This window comes from Myxine glutinosa, chromosome 8 (assembly GCF_964187855.1).
Source record: "Myxine glutinosa chromosome 8, kmMyxGlut1.1, whole genome shotgun sequence".
Lineage (NCBI taxonomy): Eukaryota > Metazoa > Chordata > Myxini > Myxiniformes > Myxinidae > Myxine > Myxine glutinosa.
Window position 1 is genome coordinate 108,665,874 of NC_136268.1, and position 26,548 is coordinate 108,692,421.

A 26,548-nucleotide genomic window follows, 5' to 3' on the forward strand; every position below is an offset into this window, starting at 1 on the left:
CGCCGGGGGGCGCGATCGCTGGGGGCGCTATAAAAGGGCGCAACCGGAAGTGGAACGGAAGAAGAAGAAAGGGAGATGCACTCTGGGTTGGTCGGAGAAAGAGAGAGAGAGGAGGAGTTGGTTGCACCGAGAGAGAAAGAGAGAGAGAATAGTTGGTCTGAGTCGGGTGCCAAAAAGGAGGGTCAGTGGTCACAGTTGGTTGCGGTGGTGAGAAGTCGGTGGTGAGAAGCGAGTAAGACAAGGCCTGGCAAGGCAACTGCAGGCCGCCGCAGCAGCGACACCCGGCAACCGCAAAAGGGGGCAGGAACGGCGGCTGCTGAACGCGCCGGTTGTGCGGCGGGACCCCCCCTTGGACCTCTCCCTCTCCCTCCAGCCATCCACATCCTGCGATTCCTGCAATTCCCCGTGTGAGTCGTCTTTGTTTGTTCTGTCCTGGGTAATAAGTTAAGTCTGTAGATAAGCTAAATTTGCACTGTGTCACCTGCGTCTTGTACTTGTAAATAAACTGAATTGCTTTTTGTTGCTTGTGTGTAAATAGTAGAAATAAATTCAGTAGTAATATTTCAAACCTTTTTTTTGTCTCCGTTTTCCTCTTGCATTGCGTCGCTTTTGTCTTTTCCCTCATTGAGCAGCTAGGGTGCGATACAACCAACGTTCGGGTGGAATCGGGTGAGTTTTGTTAGGTCGCGGTTTTAAACCACCGCTCGGTCTATAACATCCTAACCGCGATCTATAACAATATGTATGTGTGTATATATATATATATATATATATATATATATATATATATATATATATATATATATATATATATGTATGTGTGTATATATATATATATATATATGTATGTGTGTATACATATATATATATATATATATATATATATATATATATATATATATATATATATATATATACATATATATATATATATATATATATATATATATATATATATATATATATATATATATATATATATATATATGTATGTATGTGTGTGTATATATATATATATGTATACACCCCATGTAAAGTTTTGACTTTTTCAACATATTTCAACATACAGCTATTTGATCTTCATTTCAACAATATTGATAGATAAAGGTGATATAATATAACAAATATCATGAAACATTTACATTTTGTGATCCATTGTATAATTTAAATAAACATAAATGCAATTTTCAAAAAGTTAGGACACCCCATGAAATGTTTTTTTTAATCTTTTTCACATATGTGGACATATCAATATTTGATCTTCATTTAAACAGTATCTATAGATAAAGGTGATCTAATTCAACAAAAAACAATGAAAAATTGACTTTGCAATAATTTATTCAACAAAAAATTAACAGAGATGCCATTTCCTTCTGAAGAAAAAGTAAGTACACCCTTGGCTCGAAAAGGTGGTATTGCCCCCTTTGGCAGAAACAACCTCAAGTAGGCGTTTCTTATAACTGTCTATCAGTCTCTGACATCGACTGGGAGAAATTTTTGCCCACTCCTCCATGCAGAATTCTTTCAGCTGTGCGATGTTTGAGGGGTTTCTTGCATGCACAGCTCGTTTCAAATCCCCCCACAACATCTCGATGGGATTTCGATTCGGGCTTTGACTTGGCCATTCCAGAACCCTCCATTTCGTTCTTTTCAGCCATTCCTTGGTGGGTTTACTGGTATGTTTAGGGTCATTGTCATGTTGCAAGGTGCACCTTCGGTTGAGCTTCAACTCTCCGACAGATGGCCTCACATTATCCTCAAGCACCCTCTGGTACAATGAAGAATTCATAGTGGATTCTATGATTGTGAGCTGCCCAGGCCCTGATGCAGCAAAGCTGCCCCAAACCAAAATATTTCCACCACCATGCTTTACAGTTGGTATCAGGTTCTTGTGGTCAAATGCTGTCTTTGGTTTTCGCCAAAAATGTCTTCTGGTACTGTGGCCAAATAGCTCTACCTTTGACTCGTCTGTCCAGAGCACATTGTTCCAGAAGTGCTGGTCTTTGCCTAGGTGTTCATTGGCAAACTTTAGTCTTGCCCTGATGTTCTTTCTGGACAGCAAAGGTTTCCTCCTGGCACACCTCCCATGTAGATCAAATTTGTGCAGCCTCTTTCTAATGGTAGACTCGTGCACTTCGACATCAACAGTGGCAAGAGCTACCTGTAGGTCCCGTGATGACATTGTGGGGTTCTTAGAGACTTCTTTAAGCATCTTGCGGTCTGCTTTCGGGCTGAACTTGCTGGGGCGGCCTGGCCTGAACAAGTTGGCAGTTGTTTGGAATCTTCTCCACTTGTAGATGATCTTCCGGACAGTCGAATGATTGTTTTCAAATTGTTTAGAGATCTTTTTAAATCCCTTCCCAGACTCGTAGGCATCTATAACCTTCTTTCTGAAGGCCTCAGAGAGCTCTTTTGATCTCGGCATGGTGACGCCGCACACTTCAACAACAAAGAGCAAACCAAACTATATGTCTGAGGTTTAAATAAGACAGGTTCCTCCAAGATCCTCTCTAACGATGTTCTAATCATTGGCACCTGAGCTGGTGCACCTAATTCTAATTTTAGGTATTTGAAGTAGTGATAAATATAGGGGTGTACTTACTTTTTCCACATGCGAAATTTGCATTTATGTTTATTTAAATTATACAATGTATTACAAAATGTAAATGTTTCATGATATTTGTTATATTATATCACCTTTATCTATCACTATTGTTGAAATGAAGATCAAATAGCTGTATGTTGAAATATGTATAAAAAGTCCAAACTTTACATGGGGTGTACTTACTTTTTCACATGACTGTATATATATATGTATGTACATATATATCTGGCTCCCACATTTTGACCAAAACTGGAACCCACCTTGCTCCGCTCCCCTACTGCACCTCGTACAGAAGTGGCACCGGTGTTTCCCCGTGGAACAGTAACATCATCCATTGGACGTATGCAATGCGTCTCTTGGCAGGACGCCCGAGTGCTGTAGATGAGGGGGACGGTCCAGCGACGCAGCTAGTGGATGTGGGGACGTGGATGTGAAGGTGTACAAGGGCGGAAGGTGAAGAAATAAGGATGAGAGTGAAAGCACAGACACAGAAGATGCAGGAAAGATTGAAGAACGAATGGTGTGGTGAGAAATGAATAGATAAAGCGCATAGGAGAGTGAAAGAAAGAAACACGAGCAAGCAAAGCTAAAGGAATGACAAAGAGAAGCATGCCAAGGGAGAAAGATGAAAGGAGAGAAGAACGATAGGACCCTCGCATTAGTGCGAATAATAATTATCAAGCCCCCAACAGAGACCTGAAATCCTCTCAAGCTTCGAGTCTCCAATTGTCCCGGCCCTCCTACCCCCTTGCTTAAAAAGGCTCTCCGTGCTGTCTGATAGATCCTCAAAACCCCCCTTCGCTTGAACCTTCACGCGAACCCTTCCCCCAACCCTCTATTGTCGGCGTGAGGAGCTGCTGTTGGGAGTCCAACTCCTTCCTGGTCTGTTTGGAGGGAGGAGTCCATCTACCTTCAGAAACCTCAGTGGGTCTTGTCTCAATATACTTTTACAGGCGTTCACAAAACTTGTTGCAGCCTGTGATGAGAGTGGGCTTGTGACAGACTTGAGTTTTGGCGCAATATTTTGTCTCAGGCATTCATGAAACGGGTTGAAGCAGTTTCGGGGGCTGTGAGAAAAATGTGTTCGTGTGTGAGGAAAAGGATGTGGATTGAAAAAAATGACAACGTGGGGTTTCTTACGACACAATCACAGTCGCAACACATATCTATCAATATGGACTTTAGCCAATTAAACTAAAGAGTATAGTTATACTGTAACTAAAGTTTTAAGAATAAGAAGTTATACTGTAGCTATGTATACTAAACTATGAAATAACTTCCAACGGAAGGAAATCTCATTTCCTTTCACAAAGCCCGAAACAAGTGTGTGTCCACCCTCAGGAGAGCCAGGAAACAATATCTCACCATTCTCAAGACCGAACTCTCTTATCTGTCTCCCTCTTCCAAATCCTGGTGGTGTCTGGTCAAATCTGTTTCTGGTGTTTGTTCCCCCTCCATCCCCTCCCTCACCTCAAACGGCTTAACGGCTGACTCCGCACGTGAAAAAGCTGAATGCCTCAACTCTGTGTTTGCCTCTAAATCTTGTGTCCCAAACCCATCCCTCTCTGTACCCACCATACCCAGTCGTACCCAGCTGCTCCTGGACTCTGTGTCCTTTCCTCCTGACAAGGTGGAAAAGTTTCTGTCAACCCTCGACTCTGATTCTGCAACTGGTCCTGACGGCATCAGCCCACGGGTCCTAAAATCATGTTCTTCTGCTCTTTCACTCCCTCTTTCTGTTCTCTTCACCCTCTATTTTGCTCAAGGTCATCTGCCATCTGCTTGGAAATCAGCCAACATCACCGCTTTGCACAAAAAAGGTGCAAAAACAGATCCCAGCAACTACAGACCAATCAGCCTTCTCCCAATTATCAGCAAAGTCATGGAATCCATCATTGCTTCAGATATTAAATCTTTCCTCTTCTCCAATGGCTTGATCTCTGATCATCAATTTGGTTTCAGACCTGGTCACTCTACTCTGGACATGCTGCTTCTGCTTTCTCAACAATGGATGGAGGTCCTCAACGCCAAACAGGAAATTAGAGCTGTCTCCCTTGACATTTCACGTGCCTTCGATACGGTCTGGCACCCTGCTCTGCTCTCCAAACTCTCCTCCTTTGGTATCCATGGAAATCTCCACGCATGGCTGGCGGACTTCCTTTCTCGTTGTAGTCAACGTGTGGCCCTGAATGGGTTTCTCTCATCTCCTCTTCCTGTTCAGGCTGGAGTTCCCCAAGGTAGTGTTCTGGGCCCTGTGCTTTTTCTGGTCTTCATCAATGATCTCTCTGACTCTCTTGAAAATCCTCTCTATCTCTTTGCTGACGACTCTACTCTCTGTCGCTCCATTCCTCATCCCTCAGATCGGCAGTCTGCAGCCTCCTCACTCTCTGCAGACCTGGACAAAATCACAGACTGGTCAAACAAGTGGAACATGTCTTTCAATCCTGACAAATCTCACACTCTTACAATGTCTCTCCGAAAGGACCGACTGGACAACCCTCCCATCTACTTTCTCAACAATCCTCTCCAAGAAGTTCTGGCGCTCAAGCTTTTGGGTCTCACTATCTGCCATGATCTTTCTTGGGAAAACCACATTTCCAAGCTGGCCTCCAAAGCCAGTCGCCGACTGGGCATCCTCCGTCGTGCGAAGTCCTTCCTTGGCACACCTGAGCGCCTCACCACATACAAGGCTTTCATCCGCAGCTCAATGGAATACTGTTCCCCCCTCTGGGCTGGTGCTCCTGCCTCACACCTTGCTCGGCTTCACGCTGTTGAGGCCAAAGCTTTCAGAATCATTGGAATCTCCTGCGATGTAGTCAACGCCGAGGGCCTTTCACTCACTCACCGCAGGCAGGTTGGTGGTCTTTCTGTCTTCTACCGACTCCTCTCCGGCCTTGCTCCCCCAGCTCTCTCTGTGCTCTGTCCCCCCAATATTCCTTCAGGTCGCACAAGATCTGCCTGCAACCCTCTTATGGTTAAACTGCCAAAGTCTAGGATCTCTGCTCACCTTCACTCTTTCATTCCCCTTTTCTCCCGCCTCTGGAACAAACTCCCCCACTCCCTTCAATCCCACTCCTCCCTCCAGGTCTTTAAAACAGCTGTTCACCACCATCTCTTATCTTCCCCCATCGAAAACCTTGATCTTTTCTACCCCCGGTAATTCACCCCAGAGTCCTTGCAGTGTTCATATGTTTTAATCCTCTCCCACCTCCCCCCAAGTCCTCCCGATGTCCCTGCTCTCAAATGTTGTGTTTGTGTGCTTCCCCTTCTTCCCCCTCTCTTTTGTGTCCTCCCCCCTCTCTCCCCATCTTGTCTGCCGCTCCCCTTGTTTTTTGTGTTTTGTGTGTCGGTTTGTCTTTTTGTGTGATTAATGTTTGCTCTTTCACGAGCCTCGATCTTGTATTCAAAAAAAAAAAAAAAAAAAAAAAAAAAAACTGGTTTAGCTATGTGTGGATCTTTTTGGGGCTCCACAAAACCACAACACTATTATAATGCAATACTTGTACTCTCGTGTAATAATGTATATCATTTCACTGACACATTTGCTCATGAAAAAACATTTTGTTTTTTACTTGGATGATGTCATAAGTGGTGTACTTACCTGTAAGAATATATTTGTCTTTGCCATGTACAGGAGGAAGCAGGACACATCGCTGAAGAAAATTCATGTGAAAAAGCCAATATTGAAAACATTACATTGGATGATGAAGACATTCCCAAGTCCAAAATCACAGTGAATAAAAAGAATGATTCATGGCCATTGCCTGGGATTGCTGAAAATGCATCTCTAAACCAGGAGAATATTCAACTTGATTTGGGAATGGAACAGCAAAAAGCTATGGGAAAATATTCCACAGAAATTGGTGACGCCAGTTTCAATACCATGTCCACAAAAGTGACTTCAGAAGGAGGTGTCTTCGAAATCACTGAAGGTGCGTCCAGGAAGCCATTTGAGGCTATAGAAGTTGGCAATGAACAAGAAAAGCAGGATAATGGTCAAAATCAAAAGAAAGAAACAGTGAGTAAGGTACAGACAGATCAAGCTGAACCTCTTGTAAAGCAAAGCTCAGTGCTTCAAAGGGAGGGATGTGATGAATTTGATGTGGAAATTGAAAACAGTAAATCACTTGGTCCAACTACCTCGACCTTGCAAGTGCATGTTGATGATGGCGTGAGTGTTCTTGGTACAGAGTCGCTGAAAGGAGCAGATACAGTTATTGAAAAGCCCAAATGTAATGATTCATTGATTGGGAAGACTGAGGCAGAGATTGTCACAGACGTGTTTAGCAGTTCCCCCAACATTTTTACAGGGAGTGCAGAAAACAGTAAAATTATTCCGGGCGAGATGCTTAATGATCACCGAAGGTTTTCTGCAAATGAACTTTCAGTGTTTCAAACGATTCCCGTCTCTTTTGAGTGTTGTTTAAAGTCTTCTCAAGAAAGTCAAGGGTTGGAAAACGATATGCTTCATTCAGCTGAAGTTGCATGTTCAGACGGTTCTAAGAGTCCAGCCAAGAAACCAGGGGTGACTGATTACAGAGATTCTCGTGTAGGTAGTGCACATTGTGATGTCATTGGTATTGGTGACATCGTTACAAATCCTGTCTTCATTACCAATTCAGACAGAAAGTTAACCGATGGAAATTATACTAATGGAAGCAATACTGGCTTGGTGGAATGCAAGGATGCTGCGAGTGATGCAATAATCGAAACGGAGGACTGTGCGACAGATAATGTTGAGCTAGCTGCACCAGCAGTGGATTTTCAAAGAGTCGATGACAATGGATTGAAAATTTGTGCTGATATGAGAGATGCGATGTACCCTCAAGGGGGTGACAGAAAGGTGTTAGAGCAAAATGAAATGGTGGATCTCAAGGGAAAACCTGCATTTAATTATTCTGACACAATAGAACAAAAGGGAGAAAAGACAGAACGAGAAACAATGACTTTGAAGGATAAAACTCAGTCAACCGTTTCAATAACGGAACAATCTGCCAGGGCAACAACATTCCAAGGAATCATCGCTACTACAGAGGCTGAAAGCACTCGCTGCCAAACTGTGGAAAAAAGGACTCCGACCTCCATGGCAAATGAGGTAAAGGAGAAGGTTAGATTGGAATCTTCAGAAATGGTTAGTAATGAAATAAGCGCCAAATATTTAGGAGATGAAACACAAGGCCAAGATTTGATTGCAGCTCAAAACATAGGAAGTCGACGGAGCAAAGATAGTCACACAGAGATTGTGAGTTCACGAGTGAGGGACATTGTCGAGGGAGACAAAGATGAAAAACTTTGTGATGAGGCTACAAAAGGGTGCTGTGTTGGTAGTTCCACAAATATGGCGCAGAGTCAGCTCTCTTCCAACTTTCAAGAGGACTTTGATGGTAAGTTTCAGTTATATCTATTTTCCTTGTTAGAACAGGAATGTTGTAATACTGATCAAGAGTCACAGCAGTGACTCTCACCAAGTTTTTTCAAGCATTGTGGATAATTCCCCTTACGTCTCCTCATTTCTCACTCTCTGTCTTCATGATTTGAAGAGCAAATCATATACTAAATGACCATCAATTTCCATGAGATTTTACAGTTGTAAAGATACAGTAGTTATGAGTTAGTAAACACGGATATCATATTAAAATACGAAGTTTGGTGTCTGTCTGTCTGACGATTTTTGACCCAATACATTCGGTCGTTACTTATCCAATCAACCAAACTTCAGAGTGAGACGAAGGGTCACACAATGAAGGTTGTAGCAAATTCATTTGCCCCCTTCCCCAAGAGGGTTTTCTCCACCAAGGGGGTTTTCCCCGCTATTGGGGTTGCGTGTCGAGGTGTATATCCGTGTTAACACAGCTTTATCAGGGCGTTTTTCCATTGCTTCCCCATTGTTGTTTTTATTATATGCAATTAGATTTTTCTTTTCATTGAGAATTGTTTTTTTATGGAATTCTACTCTTCTCTATTTTGATTCTTATTACATTCTATATTACATTTTTGATTCTTATTACTTATTACGGTTTTTTTTCTTTTTTAACTGAACAACTGATTTTCCCTTATTCAGTACTTTGAGATTTCTTTGCATTTGAAAAGAGGTATAAAAATGAAATTTATTATTATTTATTATATTTTCCGAGGATGCTTATAATATCAAAACTAATGATAATAGCATAATATTAATTTTATTACAAAACAATATTAATACTAATAGAATCCCATGGATACTAAGTATATAATAGTATCCCATGGATTCTAATAATGGGCCCCAGGGTAATACTAAGTCTCGGGCCCCCTTTATCCGGGCCACTTTCAATTTTTTTTAATCAACCTATAACTACGGAGGTTCCCGTAATTTCGTCAGAACAAACACATGCCACGGTTAAAGGAAATTGGGGTGTTATTCATTTATTAGCAGGAGTACCGGCGTTGCCCGGTGATGTTCTTTCTACCTCTTGGCATTTTAAAGAAATCAATTTGTTGGGTTCCTAAAACACTCCCCTACCTGCACCCAATAAGGAAAATTTATATTTAATATGATATTGCGCACACACACACACACACACACACACACACACACACACACACACACACACACACACACACACACACAGACGCACACATACATAAACATACACACACACACGCACACACACACACACATAAACATACACACAGACGTACACATACATAAACATACACACACACACACACACACACACACATAAACACACATACAGACACACACAAACACACATACACACAGATGCACACATACATAAACATACACACATACATACACACACACATACATACAAACAAACACACATAAACACACAGACACACACATACACACACATGCACACGGCTTTTGTAGTATAGATGCGGATTCGTTTATAAACCATTTCATCCGGATGGGGTTTGGCCAACACTCACGTGTTCATTTACGTCATTACGTCAATTCCGCGATTATCATTATATAACTTCTTTCCACAGTAGTTTATTATATGTGAGATGGTGGCAATAGCATAATACTCCCCATGGAAATGCAATTATATTTATAATGATACTCCCATAATGAAACAAATAAAGGAAAGAATAATTACGGGCCCCTATTAGGTCCGGGCCCTGGGGTGGTCACCCCCCTTCTCGGCGGCCCTGATCCCACCTCCCCGAGGGGCGCTTCCTTGGCCAAACGCCGTGTTAATGTGTATAAACAGCTTGTCATGGCGTTTTCGTTGGAGCAACCGTCGCTACCAAAAGTAAAAATATTATATACCACAAACACGTAATTACCGTTTTTAAATGGTTGCTAATGCTGTTTAACACTAAAATGAAAGCAATTTGGAGGAATCCGGACATCAGTCTGTGCTTATCACGTCGACTAAAGCACCTGATCAAAGATCTACTGTAGTATATATACCCCACAATGGTTAATAACAAGACCCTTCCTGCAGCTTCAATGGAGTTCTTCCAAGGTGTTTTTCCAAAGTCGAGAGTGGGGGAGGGGTGAGGCTTTGAGGGGAGAGTGGTTGAGGACTTGAATAAGAAAGGGGGAGTGGAGGAGAAAGTGTTGGAGTGGGAGGGGCAGAGAAGGAACAGAGTTTTCAAAGTGGGGTTGAGGCTTTTGGGGTGGGGGAGGATGGTTGAGGACTTGAAGAAGAGAGGAGGAGCTGTGGATCTGGGAGGGAGGGGGTTGAGGTCTTGAAGAAGAAAGGTGGAGTGGGGGTCAGAGAGTTGGAGTGGGATGGGTGACAGAGAAGGGACAGCATTGGGAAAGGAAGTTGAGGCTTTGGGGGAGGGGAATGAGGACTTTGCATGCATTAGATTGCTGAATAAATTTAGATTTCATTATAAACTTTTTAAAAAAGGACTTTGAATACTTATTACTATTAATCAACCATTCCTGAAAAAACGACCACTTGAAAACATCCTCGTTGCCCTCATCATGGGTTTGGCCTCCCTGTAAACCTTAGTGGGGAAAGTTGTTTCACTGCTCAACTGTCAGCCTTCTCTGCTTTGTCACTGGTCTTTAATGAGCAAAAATAAAAAGGGTTTAAAGCTTCTTAAAAGAGAAGGTGAAGTCGTGGTGAGGGTGGGGAGGAGTTCTTCAGCCATCCCTGGTGGATATGCTGCTCCATGGAGCTTGGTAGCAAGGTTTCATGAGGACCAGACTCTGTCCCAGCAGCCCAGTACTCACAACCACGTCATAATCACCCTCTGTGATGTCCTGCCAATACTCTCTCAATACTAAAATAAATTACAATGTACCAAAATGAAGGATTCGACAATAATGCAGTCGATAATTTAATCTGATATAAACCCAAGATAGTATAGGAGCAGGTGATTTGTTGATCGTTAAAAGCCCTCTGACGAGTGAGCGTTGTATGTCACTTGTAGATGATCAGGCCATACCCCTGCAGCAGTCCATTCGTTTAAATACAGGAGTGCTGCCTCAATGACTTAACCTATGTATTACCACAGAGATATCCATTATCAAGGATGACAGCGAACAACCCAAAGGATTCTGGGATGTTTCCAGCTCATGGATTTCCTTACCTGGGGCAAATCCCACACTATACCCTGATAACCCCTTGCCACGAAACTGCTTTGGCAGCACCAACGCTCTGTGCCTCTCATGCCTCCGGTGAGAAATCCAATTCTTACAACAGTACTATGACGATCGTTGAGTAATCCATGAGGCAGTTGAGGCACCGTCATTCATCTGAATAGGCACTTCCTCCTCGGCACTTGGCCGTCTTCATCAGTCGGCCTTGTGTGTTGTTTATTTCCCGAGACCCACTAGTTGAGGCCAACTCACATTTTCCACTTCCCGGGGCTTTTAAAACAAGTGATCTTGCCAGCATGAAGCATACTCCTTGCAGGAGAGCATACAGCGCATTGTCAGATGAGATCATGCCCGGATGCCAGACGCTGATCCCGCTCTTAAAGAACACTTTTTGAATGGGCTTCAAGACTCTGTTGTCGATCTGTTGAGAGGTTAAAATGAGACTTTGAGAACTATCATTTTTTCATTCATTCACCTACCAGCTCACCTCATGCAAACAGCTCTTGTTCCGTCATTGGAGAGAGAGACAACATTAGAAAGAGACAATATCATTGTCTGTCTGCAGTAAAGGGGCAGAGCTCCTGTGTCAGCCCATATTGCTATAGTGAGAGGGAGATCCTTAAACTCCTTAAAAACGTTGGTTGAACAACAAAGATAAATAATTTCCCTTCTGAAATAGAACACTCCATCCTCAAGCAGAGTTGTTTCAGCCTTACAAGCAAAATCCGAACCTGCAAGAAATGCATGGTAACTCAATTAATTCAATGTGGGCATTAAAGAAAGCGTCAACAACAGAAACAAACAACTCTTCTGCATCACGTAACCACTCAAAGTATCATCAAATTACATCTGTAGACTATCAGATGTGGCTCGCCAAACCTTAATGATGGGAAATAAAATACAATGTTCCAAAACAAATGATTCAACAATAATGCAGTATATAATTTCAGCAGGGCCCGGTACAGGAGCAGGGCCCAGTTGCATAAAGCATCCTTCACGGAAAAGTTAAAAGTTATATCCTGCCATCCCTTATCTTGCAACACATACAACACATAAATCTCCCAAGTACAATATTGTTACGGTTTTGGAGGATCCCAGGGAGGCACATACAACACATGAGGGAACCCTGGAATTTAAATGTATTCCATAGTATTTTAATTAGTTAGATTACTTCTCCTCTTGTATCAGTGGACAGGGAAATGCTTTGTGTTTGTATGAACACCCTTTATAATTCTTTTTTTTCTCTAAATCCGCTCTCTTCTTATCTCTCTCCCTCTCTTTCTATCCCCTCCCCTCTCTCGCTCTCTCTCCTTTTCCCTAGACCTCTTTGCAGCACATCCATACAAACTTTGCAATGCGCAACATTACACTTTAGAAAACCGATATTACAATCTATTACAAATCCAACAGCCAACAGCATAAAGTGACGCACATCGGGGATGGGAACCTCCTCAACGGCAAGAAGCGGCAGAACAAAGCACCACATACGGGCAGGGTTGTCTGTCAACCCCATTGCAGGACCATGGGCTCGACCAATGAGCGCCGCATGGCAACAAGAGCGTACCATTCAGGAAGCAGCCTCAGCTTTGTTGAAGCTGCACCAAGAGCGGCCGAGTCCCTGAACCACACCTCTCCCAGAGGCTTTATAAAGCCGGAGAATTTCATGCCTCAGGGCTGGTATACATCCAAAGAACATCCCATAGTTGAGCGGAACTCTCGAGAGCGAGCCGCTATGGAAATGAATGAGCTTGTTCCACGGAGCAAGAGCTGACAAGCCGCGGCGATTTTACCTGGACATGTCTGCAGTCCCTGGTGTTGGGCTAGCGGCTAGGGTGCCGGCTTAGGATCCTAGGATCCTGGGTTCGAATCCCGGTCGATCGCTGAATTAACGCCAGGGGGGTTGACTCAGCCTGTCATCCTTCCGAGGTCGGCTAATTGAGTACCAGTTCACTGGTAATTCCCTGTTTGTCGTTAAAGGCGGCAAAAAGGGTTGGCGTCAGGAAGGGCATCCGGCCGTAAAACATTGCTTCAAAAAGGGGACCAAAAAACAACAACAACCACGGTTCCCGAAAAAGGCCAACCCCCGCTTTGCGGGGAAAAATGGCCTCTAAAGGCGGTTTATATGTCTGACGGCTGACACATTGACTCACACTCTATCCCTATTTATAATGTGTTCACTTTGAATGCACGAGAACATTCAATAATTACACCCTCGACCTGTTCAGGGCTGAGTTACTGACTCGCATTCACGATTTCCTCTGTTGCACCATGAGCATTCATGCACACTTCTCACCAAATGGTGCACCATATCATTACCTCTATTCTTTCTCCCCCTCTCCTCTTTCATGTTGGTACCAATGTAAGCCTGCAGGCTTACATCGGGTGAGCAAGGGGTGACCAACAAACCCTGCCTTCTTCATCTGTTTCTGTCTAACCCTCTTTCTTATCTCGTTTCCCCGGAGTGAATGAGGCGCCTATGTGCGCAGAGATCTCAAACTGCCCGATCATCTTTTCTCCATTGGTTAGACAAATCTCCATTGGTTCGTGTGTAAATAGTGGGTGGGAGTAAACATGTTGGCCATTGTATATGCTAATATTTTTTTCAAACCTCGATGCAGCACCAGACTCAAATCAAGTAACCCATTTGTCTTATTTTTTATTTCTTAAGGTATTATGATCATTTTTGATCTCTTTAATCTCATTTAGTTTTAAGTTTATGAAATGAAGTCATCATTTTTGTTATCTTCTCTTTTTACATTCTGAGAAGCATAATGCCATCATCACATAAGGGTGATCAGGTTGTTTGAAACAGAATAAGAAAACTTGTTTTTTAAGCCAGAACACTGCATCAATGTAACCACCTTCAGGCTTTTACTAACAATGAATACAACCATTATCTATTGCCATTTCTTGAGTACTATTTTCTTTCTTGGTATTGCTATGTAAGGAAACTATTTTCACCTTCTGAATACCACTAGTTTGATGCTGATGTATGGTGATATGTTTTTTTCCTCCAGATGACATAGTAACCTTCGCAGATTCATGTAGCAAGGGTGAAACCTGGAGCAAGAAACGTCAGGAGCCAACAATGAATTATGGTCGAGAACAAGCTGTAACGTAATTGATTTCATGAAACACCATATCTTTCTGTCATCAGAGAATCTCATAAAAGTCAACTGTTACGATTGCAGCATATTTGTTACACTTTCAGGTTTAATGCTGCACAATGCTGTTTAATGCTGATCATACTCAGCCATAGTACACTTAAAAAAAATAAAAAATTATATATATATATATATATATATATATATATATATATATGTATGTATATATATATATATATACATATATATATATATATATATATATATATATATATATATATATATATATATATATATATATATGGATATATAACTGTGAAGAATAGCAGAAACTTCACAATACGAGCAGGGTGCCTCAATTGCATTAAATAAATAATCGGAAGAAATTAAATAAAAAGCGGACATAGCTTCAAGACGGTCGATGTTTTATTTTCGACAAGCTTTCGACCAACAGGTCTTCTTCTTAGTCTTCTTTGAGTTCAACGGAAGTCTTCCTTTTTGCTCTGAATATTTCCTATGGTGAGACGTCTCCACTCAGTCACGAAAACAGACAAGGGGAAAGACCATGAAAATATAATGTTTTTAAGCCGGCCGGCACTCAGCTTTGCTCCAACAAGAGCACCAAATTAAGTTGGCAGCACAAGGCGGCTCGAAGCCGCTCACGCAGGAAACGCACAAGATGGCGTGAAACTATTCTCCGCGTCGCCACGAACTTGAGGGGGTTTGTGCGGCCGGTCCTCTTTTGCTCTTGTCTCCCTCCAAAACGTGCTCCAGCTCTCCCAAAAAACACCACCGTCACATGAGACAACAAACATGATACACCACCATCAAAACACCAACGATGAGAAAGTTCTCTGAGCTCCGAGCAGTCCTTCCCAAAAAGCGCACACGAGCCAGCCGCAGCCGAGAGCCAGAGACAAAAGTCGGCCCCAGTATGATAGCCAGCACGAGAGAGAGAGAGATTCTTCCTGCTCCGTTCTCGAAGTTTCTCGATGACGTCACCCTGACCAATCGCCGAGTTCCACTGAATCACCCCATGGTTGGGCTCGACCAATGACGATCTTCGGGGTGTGGCCTTTTTCCTTAGTTGGTTGGTGGGGTGGGGTTTACTTGTCTATCAAGAACGTTCGGCTCTGCTCGGGAATGTTCGAGTTTCTGTCGGCAGTTATGTCAGTTGTTGCTGTTGTTGGTTAAAGACGTGGGTTTTCATGGCCGGCTTGTTATATATTGTAAAACCACAGGGAGAAAGGAAGTGTCCTGGTTGTTCCAAACTTCTTCCATTTAAGAATTATGGAGGCCACTGTGCTCTTGGGAACCTTCAATGCAGCAGAAAATTTTTTGTAGGCTTCCCTAGATCTGTGCCTCGACACAATCCTGTCTCTGAGCTCTGCAGGCAGTTCCTTCGACCTCATGGCTTGGTTTTTGCTCTGATATGCATTGTCAGCTGTGAGACCTCATATAGACAGGTGTATGCCTTTCCAAATCATGTCCAATCAATTGAATTTACCACAGGTGGACTCCAATCAAGGTGTAGAAACATCACAAAGATGATCAAGAGAAATGGGAGGCACCTTAGCTAAATTTCAAGTGTCATAGCAAAGGGTATGAATACTTAAGTCAATGTGATATTTCAGTTTTTTATTTTTCATAAATTTGCAAAACTTTCTAAAATCCTGTTTTCTCTTTGTCATTATGGGGTATTGAGTGCAGATTGATGAGGGAAAAAATGAATTTAAACGATTTCAGCATGAGGCTGCAACATAACAAAATGTGAAAAAAGTGAAGGGGTCTGAATACTTTCTGAATGCACTGTATATCCAGACACATTCACGTCAAATTATATTTTCTAGTTTTGTTTACAATGTTGGTATGTTTAAATCCAGGACAAAATAACGAGGATAAACCTTTATATGATCTTAAAACTGATGCAAGAATGACTTTGAGTAAAACATATATGGCAGGATAGCTTCGTTGGTGGAATGCTTTCCATTGAGCTGTCTATTATGATATATCACAAAAGCTTATGTTACTTGGGACCATTCACATTTAGGATGTTAAAGAACATGGGTGTTTTTTGAAAAGAGTCCAGTGTTTGTGGACACGCGAGTCAAATTATTAGGTGTTAACTGTATAATGAGCAATACCTGCATTATGTACGATGTGGGGTTGCTGTGTTGTGGGTAATGTATATTTAGCATGATCGTCATTACATAGTGAGAATGTAAGGCTAGATGAAAAGTAGGTGATAAATAACAGGTACAGATTTGCATTTGCCATCATCCAAAATATCATCTTTTCTTTCAGGCGTTATAAAGCCCCTCAGTACAAGGACTCCACACAGACTGTCCGAACATTGAGGCAAGAACTGTCCAAGCTTAAGTGAGTCTTCGGCTGGTTAACATACATGGAGGATGTGATATCGTTCGACAGAATACCCCTTACATGGGGTATTCAAACTTATGGTAATGTAATCACTCGTGTATAAGCAGAACTTTTCCCCCAGAAATATCTGATCAAAATTTGGGGTGTGTATTATCCATGAGAACTTTATTCTATTTTTTTTTGGTAACAAAAAAGTCAAGGCTCGTGGAAGACCGAAAACACAGAACGGATGAGGACATAACAGAACAAAAGGAACAGCAGAAAGAGAGGGGGTATCGCCAACAGCAAGGCCGAGGGACAAAATAGAGGAAGATGGACAAACAAGGGATGCGGTTAAGAATTAGGGGTAAGGAAAGATGCAAGGGGTGCATGAAATGGATACAGGAGCAAACTCTCAGGAAGGACAAACTGGAAACGTTGAGGGGAAGGGGAGGGTGGGTGATGGTGGTTTCGAAGGGGAAGAAAATAACATGGTTTTGGATTGGAGATGATCGGAGACTGTGGTGAACAGCTATCTTGAAGACCTGGAGGGAAGAACGAGATTAAAGAAATGTGGAAGTTTGTTCCACAGGCGGCAAAATGAGGAACGAATAAGTAGAGGTGAGCAGTGATCCTAGATTTAGGTAGTTTCACCAGAAGTGGTTGATGGATCGTGTGTGCCCAGAAGAAACCTGGGTGGGACAAAGCACAGAAAGAGCAGAGGGCACAAGATAGGAAAGGAGGCAGCAGAAGACAGAGAGACCACCGACCTATCTGCGATGGGAAAGTGATAGCCCCATAAACTCAGCTTCAATGTGGGAGATTCCAATGTTCTTGAAGGCCATGGTTTCCACGGAGTCAAGCCGAGTAAGCTGTAAAGTAGGGGAGCCAGCCCAGAGGGAAGAGCAGAACTCCATCAAGCTGAGGATGAAGGCCTTGTAGGTTGATCGGAGTTCAGGTGTGCCAAGGAAGGACTTTGTACGATGGAGGATGCCAATCCGGCGACTGGCTTTGAAGGCCATCTTTGAAATGTGGTCTTTCCAAGAAAGATCATGGCTAATGGTGATACCCAGGAGTTTTAGTGACTGAACTTTCTCAAGAAGATTGTTTTAAAAGTTGATAGGAGGTTTTGCCAGACGATCCTTTTGGAGAGAGATAGTGAGAGTGTGAGATTTGTCAGGATTAAAAGACATATTCCATGTGTTTGACCAGCTTGTGATTTTGTTATGGTCTGAAGAGAGGGAGGGGCTGCTGCCTGTCCTTTGAAAAGTTATATTGCAAATCTTTTAAGTTTAAGTTCATATTAATCTGCAATGGAAAAAATGAATACTGAATATTATAAAGTTGATAAAGTATGTGAGAAATAGCTATCTTTAGGAGTTGATAAAGCATTCAGGTGTTGAGGCTCATAGAAGAGCAGAACAGTAGGCAAAGGGTCAATGGACGTAGAATGGGGGCAAGTAAGAAAACAGCGATGATGGATTTATTTGACGTCAACTACAATGATGGATTCCATGACCAGTAGTTAAGGGGATCGGTTTTTGTACCTTGACTATCTAAATTCTAAAGCAATGATGTTGGCTGACTTCCAAGCAGTTAGAGGATGACCTAAGGCAAATGTTAGGGTGAACAGACCAGAAAGAGGTTGTGCAAGGACAGCAGAGCAGGTTCATAGTACATGTGCGCTGATGTCGTCTGGGCCAGTTGCAGGGTCGAGGGTTGTCAGAAACCTCTCCTCATCAGAATCTCGTGTGAAAAAGAGAGTCCAGGAGCAGTTGGGTGCGACTGGGTAGGGTGGGTACAGAAACCAAGGGTTTGGGGACAAGATTTGGAAGCAAACACAGAATTGAGGCATTCAACTTTCTCATGAGCAGAGTCAACTGTGTTGCCAGCATACTCCAGAGACAGACCTCACAAGGTGCCACCAGGTTTTTGAAGAAGAAGACAACTTTAGCAGTTCAATCTTGAGGTTGACCAGATGTTTTCTGGCTCTCCTGAGAGTAGACACACACTTGTTGCAGGGTTTATAGAGCGATCTGAGGTTGCCTTCAGTCGGACTTGCCTTCCAGGAAAAGAAATAGAGTTGTTTCAAGGCATGGTGATGGATTCTGTTAAACAAATGATGCCCGACTTATCAGCAGTGGCCTGGATTGAAAGATGTTAAGTTGGAGCAGATGCCTCGGATGTTTGAGGTCCACACAGTTAGGGACAGGGGCGGACGCGTTGTTGGCAGGGTGCCTAATTGTAGAAAGGAAGTAGGAAGCTAGGAGAGGGGCAGGGAATCTGGGAGGGGGCAGGGTGGCAAGGAAATTGGAGGCAGCGGGCAGGGTAGATACTATGAGGGGGCGTGGCAGGGCATAAACTAGTTGTTGTTGAAGGGAGTTGTAAAGTCATGCTGTAGGTCGAGTGGGAGGGGTTGGGGGGTGGGGGGAGGGGTGGAGTTCAATGGACCAAACATTTTTTATGAGACAGGTTTAGAAAATGTGCCTTGTGTAGAAGAGGAATATGTTGTAATGAAAGATAACATGTGGGATGCTCATGGTGGAACAATAAGGAAAGTGAGCATTTTTTATTATTATTATTAAAAGCTTTTAAAGTAAGAAGCAATTAATTCAATCAATATCCCATTTTAAGGTATTGAGAAAAGGAATGGATAAAGAATGAATGAAGGAAGGAAATACAGGCAGAATGAGCTCATGATGAGTGAAAAAAAAAAGATTCAACCCAGCATTTCAAACTAGGAGATAAAATGAAGTTCAGGAAGGTGAAAGGACAACACGGGATAAAGAAAGCACAACGAGGCACGTGGTGCGAGAGCAGAGATATATTTTGCTTGCTGACTAGCTGAGGCCTCAGCGAAATGCCAGACACTCACAGATATATGAATTAGACAATACACCACAAAAAGGTATGGTTAAACATGGGTAATGGGATGAAAACATAAAGAGCAACACTTGCAACACTTTCTTCTAGCAATGTATTAGATATGATTTTCCTTCAAAACATAATCAGGACAAACTCACAATAGTCCAAGAAACACCAACTTTTTATTTTTCATCCACAAGTACCTCATGGATATGATTATAGTAAGAATTTTTTTTCCTTACAAACGACATATTTCTATTCTCATGTGATTCTGATGTTCCACACTCTACTACTTCACGTCGGTACTGCTGAAGCCGTTTCATGGCAAGGGTTATACTAAATCGTCCGCCATTGCCTTCCCAGCAGTAGTTAGGGGAGGAAATTTGGCCATGGTGCCAGCGAGAGCTCACCTACTGTTTCTTAAGGACACTGTCGGATATTTACATTGACTTTTTATAGCTGGACTGAAATTCTAACCCAGGCATTCCAGCTTAGAAGAGAGCGTGCGTACCTCTAGGGCCTAGGCCATCCTGGCAGCCATATATCCATTACTACTTGAAGTAGCTGACGTTGCCCAGGAAATTCAATGAAATGTGTATTTAAATATTTCCATCGTGACAATCACAAAACATATTACTCGATCACTCCCGCAAAAAAACGCAGGCAATGTATAAAAACATACTCGAGGCCTGAACTCTGAGGACAGAGGTGTTATAATAAACCTGTGTAAAGCAATCTTTTTAGTAACAGACGCTTGTGAAACATTATTAAATAATAATTGAATATGTGTTGTTGAGAACAAATCACTATATACAACCTCAACATACGACAATCTTCACAAAACATAATACTCAATCGCTCCCAGGAAAATCCCAGGCAGGGTAAAATAACATACTCAATCCAGGCCTGAACACGGAAGTGTTACAATAAACCTGTGTAAAGCAATCTTTTTAGCCGCGTCGCAGACGCTGGTCATAGAGTGCCCTCTGCTGTTGTTGCTCTTCTTCTTCTTCTTCTTGTTCTTGCAGAGAAGACAAAACCTCAAAGCTCCACCCATTCTGGGAACCATAGCTCCACCCATTCTGGGAGAGGCTTCATATAAACAAATATCCACCATTTTATGAACTCGCATAGCTTTGAGGCCTGTTTTGTAGGCCCGTGGTGTCTTCCTCTCTCACACAGTTTTATTTCAAATCAAATTCGATATATCATTTCATTTTTCACAGTCGCTAACATAGTTTTAGACTCGGTTGAAAAAAAACGGGAAGAAAATCCGATGAAAGTTGCCCCTTATAGAACGAAATGAATTCTCAAAGGCCTGTAACTTCAAGTCCATTGAGAAATATATTTTTTAAATCGCAGCATGGTCAGTCATACACCGCCCGAAATAACAAACGGGAAAATGCCGAGATATATATATTTTGTTTAAATCGCGGCATGGTCAGTCATACACCGCCCGAAATAACAGACGGGAAAATGCCGAGATATATTAAAAATTCGTCCATTTGATGACAATCGTCACGATGAAATATTTAATTTATACGTCGTCACAATAATGTGGAGAGAGGAGCATAGCTTTGTTCACGTGTCGCCACACACAGGAAATTGCCGAGATATATATTTTTTAAATCGCGGCATGGTCAGTCATACACCGCCCGAAATAACAAACGGGAAAATGCCGAGATATATATATTTTGTTTAAATCGCGGCATGGTCAGTCATACACCGCCTGAAATAACAGACGGGAAAATGCCGAGATATATTAAAAATTCGTCCATTTGATGACAATCGTCACGATGAAATATTTAATTTATACGTCGTCACAATAATGTGGAGAGAGGAGCATAGCTTCGTTCACGTGTCGCCACACACAGGAAATTGCCGAGATATATATTTTTTAAATCGCGGCATGGTCAGTCATACACCGCCTGAAATAACAGACGGGAAAATGCCGAGATATATTTAAAATTCGTCGCCACACACGGGAAATTGCCGAGATATATTTTCACTTTGCACAAAAATAACATCAAGTAATCGAATCAATAGGAATGTCCTGTGCCTATAACATCGATGTTATAGGCACAGCTGCATCTAGGCATTGTGTAACATCGACGCGGCTTTTGTTTTAATTAAAACTTTTTGTACTTGTTTTATAACAGGTGCACGTATTAACACTATGATAACTACATTTGTGTTGTTGATAACAAATCACTACATGCAACCTCAACATATGATCTTCACAAAACATATTACTCGATTGTTCCCGGAAAAAATGCAGGCAGTGTATTAATACAAGACCCGATCAAAGCCTGAAGGCCAATTATCTGATATTTCTTTTCCAATGTTTTTACGGCGTAGCCCTTAGGACAATGCCGTCTGGAACAGTTTGTTTGTTTGTCCGTCCTGGTGTATGTATGTATGTCCCTTCCGCCGGCATTTTGTGGGGTTTATTCCCTTTAAAATTCGTTTTCTCTGCAACTGTTGATCCAATTGACATAAAAATTTCACCAATGCAGCACCTCGTCCTCTAGAAAATTTAAATGATAATTATGATGTCATATGTCACGTGGTACGGGCGCCATCTTGGAAAAACCGAAAATCTTTGCACCTCCATATCTCTGAAACCGCTCCATGGAACAAAATTGTAAGCTGGCTCATTGTAAAGTACTCCCCATGGGGAATAACATATGTTGTTGATCATGTCTTAGGTGCCTTCATTATGATGCCATAAATCGACATGTAGCATGCTTGATCCAATCAGTATGAAATTTATTGAGCGTGATCTAGGTTTAAATTGCTCAAGAAAAAAAAAACTCATGACGTCATCGGTCACATGGTGGCTTGGCAGCCATATTTTGTCCAGATCCTCCACGTAGCTGATCCAAGCCCGGCTGCACCTTGTTTCTCCAAACATAGCCCTCCACCATCCTCTGGAAGAAAGGAGGCCATAAAAAGTTTGGTTGAACTGGTTCCTGCAGGGTCTGAATGCATGAACGAACAATTACACAAACAAACTTTCTTTTTTATACACTAGATATATACAGTACTGCATTGAAAAGTTCAGAAAAACTTGGACTATTGTAAGTACAGTATTTGATTCATAAACATTTTTGAACACCCTTTTGTATGACATATTTCATTTGGCAGGCAAAGTACGGAGCGACCTCACGGGGTCATTTTGACCTCAAATAAAATTCTGATTTCAGATTTGTCAATCGCTGAGGTATATTAACACACGACCAAAACAAATTTGGTGAAATTCCGACAATTTTTGACGAAAATATAACATTTGTGTCTGCATTTCAGTAAAGTAAAGTGCGTGCCGTGTCAGCATTTTAAAAATTGAAACGTGGCTCATTGTAAAGAACTCCATATGGGGAATAGGTGTTGTTAACGATGACGTCGTTGGTGCCATAATTATGACGTCATAATTCGACAGACAACGCTTAGTCTGATCTGTTTGAAATTTATTTAGCATGATCTATGCGAAAATTATTTAGAGAATATAAATTTATGATGTCATCGCTCACGTGGTCTGGCAGCCATATTGGATCAAAAAAAAGAAACGTTCAAAAATAGAAGAGTTGGCTCACACCAAGTTGACTGCGCAGGGTAAGTATTCTATGAATACCATCGAGTTTTGGATAAGGAAACGTCCCCTGGAAAATTAGTACCATCAATTGCTGAATTAACGCCAGGGGGGTTGACTCAGCCTGTCATCCTTCCGAGGTCGGCTAATTGAGTACCAGTTCACTGGTAATTCCCTGTTTGTCGTTAAAGGCGGCAAAAAGGGTTGGCGTCAGGAAGGGCATCCGGCCGTAAAACATTGCTTCAAAAAGGGGACCGAAAAACAACAACAACCACGGTTCCCGAAAAAGGCCAACCCCCGCTTTGCGGGGAAAAATGGCCTCTAAAGGTGGTTTTTTTAAAATTGCATCACAATGCCAAGCGATTAATTGCCCGAGGAAATGTGAATGTAAAAATATTGGATTGGATGATTTCCAGTCTTCATAATGGTCATTTGAGGTGTTCAACTCAACCATCAGGATGTTTCTGCCTCCTCACAGCTTCCAGGTGCTGAAGGCTGTGCAAGGAATCGAGATGATGAAGAGTCGTGGGCCGAGACGACATCCCGAAATTGGGGTCTCGCATAGACCCTCAATGTGCAGGGGTGGCACTCGCAATCGCTTTGCTTGGAACTGAGTGTGAAACCTGATGGCCCCACTAGCTACCTGGACCAATAGCAGGTTCCCTTAAAAAGTGTTGTTCAATCACCAGTTGTACATTGATACGATTAGCTTCGGGTTGTGTAATAATTGTTTATCTTCATTTCCGTACCAGGCTTCGAATACTCAACAATTTAAAACTAAACAAGGTTAATAAAATCGCTTTCAGTGGTCATTGGTTGAGGAAAATATTGTCCAGTTAAGTGAGTAATCACAAAACGTGTACAAACTAGTTTGCTGATTTATTAAAGTTATCTCACAGACCGCAGTGGGCCTGGCATGATTGGCGTTTCATTTTTGACCAGTTAATACCTTTTCCTGACATATCTGAGCATGGGGTGGCTAAGACTCTAAGAGTCACACTGAGCCTGTTACCCTGGGCGCACTTGCTTGTTCGTGTACTTTTTTGTCCATGCCCTAAACGTTTGTAGTTCAAACTCTGACTGGTAAAATCCAGATGTATTACTTTCTGTGTTGACATTGTGTTTCCATTGAACGCCATCGTTCTGAAATTAATGTGATCTTTGTCACCTTTGTTGACAAAATATATCATTCCATAACAATCTATTTCAATGAATAATATGATTAATTGGTTATTGTGTGTGTATATATATTGTTGCGGATCTCGACGTCGGCCTTTTTCCCCTTAAGAAGGGGGGGATTAATCCCCTTGTGTATGACTGACCGACGTGAGTCCTGAAGTTGCCCAAGCTCCCTCCGGAGAGGCAGGTGAGCAACATCGTTCGCGACCGTGGACAAGATGTTAATTGCCGAGCGGATTAGCAGCCGCGGCACGAACCATTAGCAAGTAACTGACCCGATTCCGAAACGTTGGCCAAAATCGCGCCACAGGTGTTCAATGTGGAAACCTCAAAGACGACCGGATGTGAAGAAGAAGAAGGCAAAAGTAGGAAGAACAAATATGATTTATTACTACTATTATGTACACAATCAAAGGAACCAAGGAGAAGGAAAGATACGAAAATAAAGACAGAAGGATGGAAGGATCAGAAGACACAGTGCAACACTAGCTTATACAGACTTACTTAAACCCCAGGACAACACAGAGGACGGACAACAATCAGACTTACACAGGGAATGAAGGCAGGGATGAATGGCACGGATGGCTGGAAGAGGAGGAAGGTTCAGTTGGAGCAGGAGAATGGTCGGGCCGGGAGTCAGCAGCCGCTGCCCCTCCGCAGGCATGTTCGCATGGCGGCATCGCTTTGTAGCCGCGGCCGAAAACCGCTTGCGACGCTCAAAGCTGCTGTGGTCAAAACTGGCGTTGGTTCAGCTCCGGTTTGTCCAAAGCTGCGGTAAACTCCTTTTGATGAACTTCTCCCTTCTCTCTTACTCTCAGCAACAACCACCGGTGGACTCACTCTGACACATCTGAACCCATCTCTGGTGGGGGCGTCACGTGACGGGTTATATAGGCCACACCCTTGAATCTTCGCGAACCTCCCCGATCGTTCTTTCTCCGCCCTCTCAAGCCAAACCCCTCGTGCTTGATTGGTCGGCAAGGGCTGGCTCACTCCTCCTTCCGATGACGAGGGCGGAGACACGCCTTTCTTCTCCGTACCGACCGCGTGTTCAATGGAGGGCGAATGCAGTTGGCAATTGCAGACAAATGGGGAATTGAAAGGGGATCTATCTTATTTGAATTCGGTGCAATGCAGAGTCAATTAATGGGAAACACAGCCTTAAACTAATACACATAATAAAGAAATAACTATTTAGAAGGGTATATGATTTGCTACGTGCATGTATATGGACTAACTAAGAGGACGACCTTTGACCTTTACGCACAAAACGGAGATATTTACAAGAATTCCTTACACTTACAGAGGGTGATATTTACAACAATATTCTCAAATCCACAACAATATATATATATATATATACAGTCATCCCTCGCTATATCGCGGTTCACTTTTCGCGGATTCGGTACATCGCGGTTTTTTCTCGCTAGTATATGTAAAATTATATCGCGGATTTTTCGCTATATCGCGGGATTTTGCGGTATAAATGTATTTTTATATACTATTATTTTAAATATTTTTGTGGTAAAATAAGCATTTTCTAGCCTAAAAAATTAAAAAACGTAAAGAAATAAGAAAAATACAGTATTTAAAACATATTACAAGAAATAAAATACTGTACATAGTGTACAGTAGAAGGGTAGACAAAGAGTCGTGCGTATGGAAAACGCCAGTACATTCATCATCGTCATCACCTTCATCGTCATCAGTACTGCACAGCTAATTCATCATCATCTTCATCACGCAAGTTGTAGTATTGAAGAGCCGGGGCTCTTGCTTGATACGGACGAAATGACGGGCAAGACACAAACTCGTCCGAGAAGATATTTATTCTCAAAACCAACTCGGGAACACTGAAAAGCCCATTTATCGGGCTGCATTATAAAGCACAACCAGAAACCGAAAGCCACGCCTCTCAAGCGTGGCGTGCTTCGGTGAATCGGTGGTCACGTGATCAACAGGTGTAGCTGATTATACCCGCAAAGCGCGGCACGCTTTAGCGGTCACGTGACCAGCCACTCTCGCGCCGGGAATCCCCGCCGGTGACGTCACCGGCTGGAGCAAGGAGATTCTGATGCTGGTCTTGCTTGGGGAACCCATGGGTAGCTACAGTATCTTCAATGGTGAGTACCCATTAGAATTTTATATGTTGTTAAAATTACGTATGTTTAAGAGTGTAAAAAGTGTTTAAGAGTATAGGAAGTGTTTATAAGAGTATGGGAAAGGTTAATAAGAGTGTGGGGAGTTCATAATGCTTTAAAATATATATATAAAAAAAATAT

The 26,548-nt window shown here is 42.3% G+C and overlaps 1 protein-coding gene across 1 annotated transcript in view; it reads left to right on the forward strand.

Annotated features, from left to right (window-relative positions):
- The window catches only part of LOC137432828 (uncharacterized), a 55,307-nt gene extending 31,315 nt beyond the window's left edge, over positions 1-23,992 (forward strand). Inside the window, exons 5-8 of the mRNA XM_068125068.2 lie at positions 6,240-7,989; positions 14,186-14,285; positions 16,577-16,651; positions 23,566-23,992. Of these exons, the coding sequence (XP_067981169.2) occupies positions 6,240-7,989; positions 14,186-14,285; positions 16,577-16,651; positions 23,566-23,701 (2,061 nt within the window). The 3' untranslated portion in view covers positions 23,702-23,992. The remainder of the gene's footprint in view (positions 1-6,239; positions 7,990-14,185; positions 14,286-16,576; positions 16,652-23,565) is intronic.
- Positions 23,993-26,548: the final 2,556 nt, after the last annotated feature.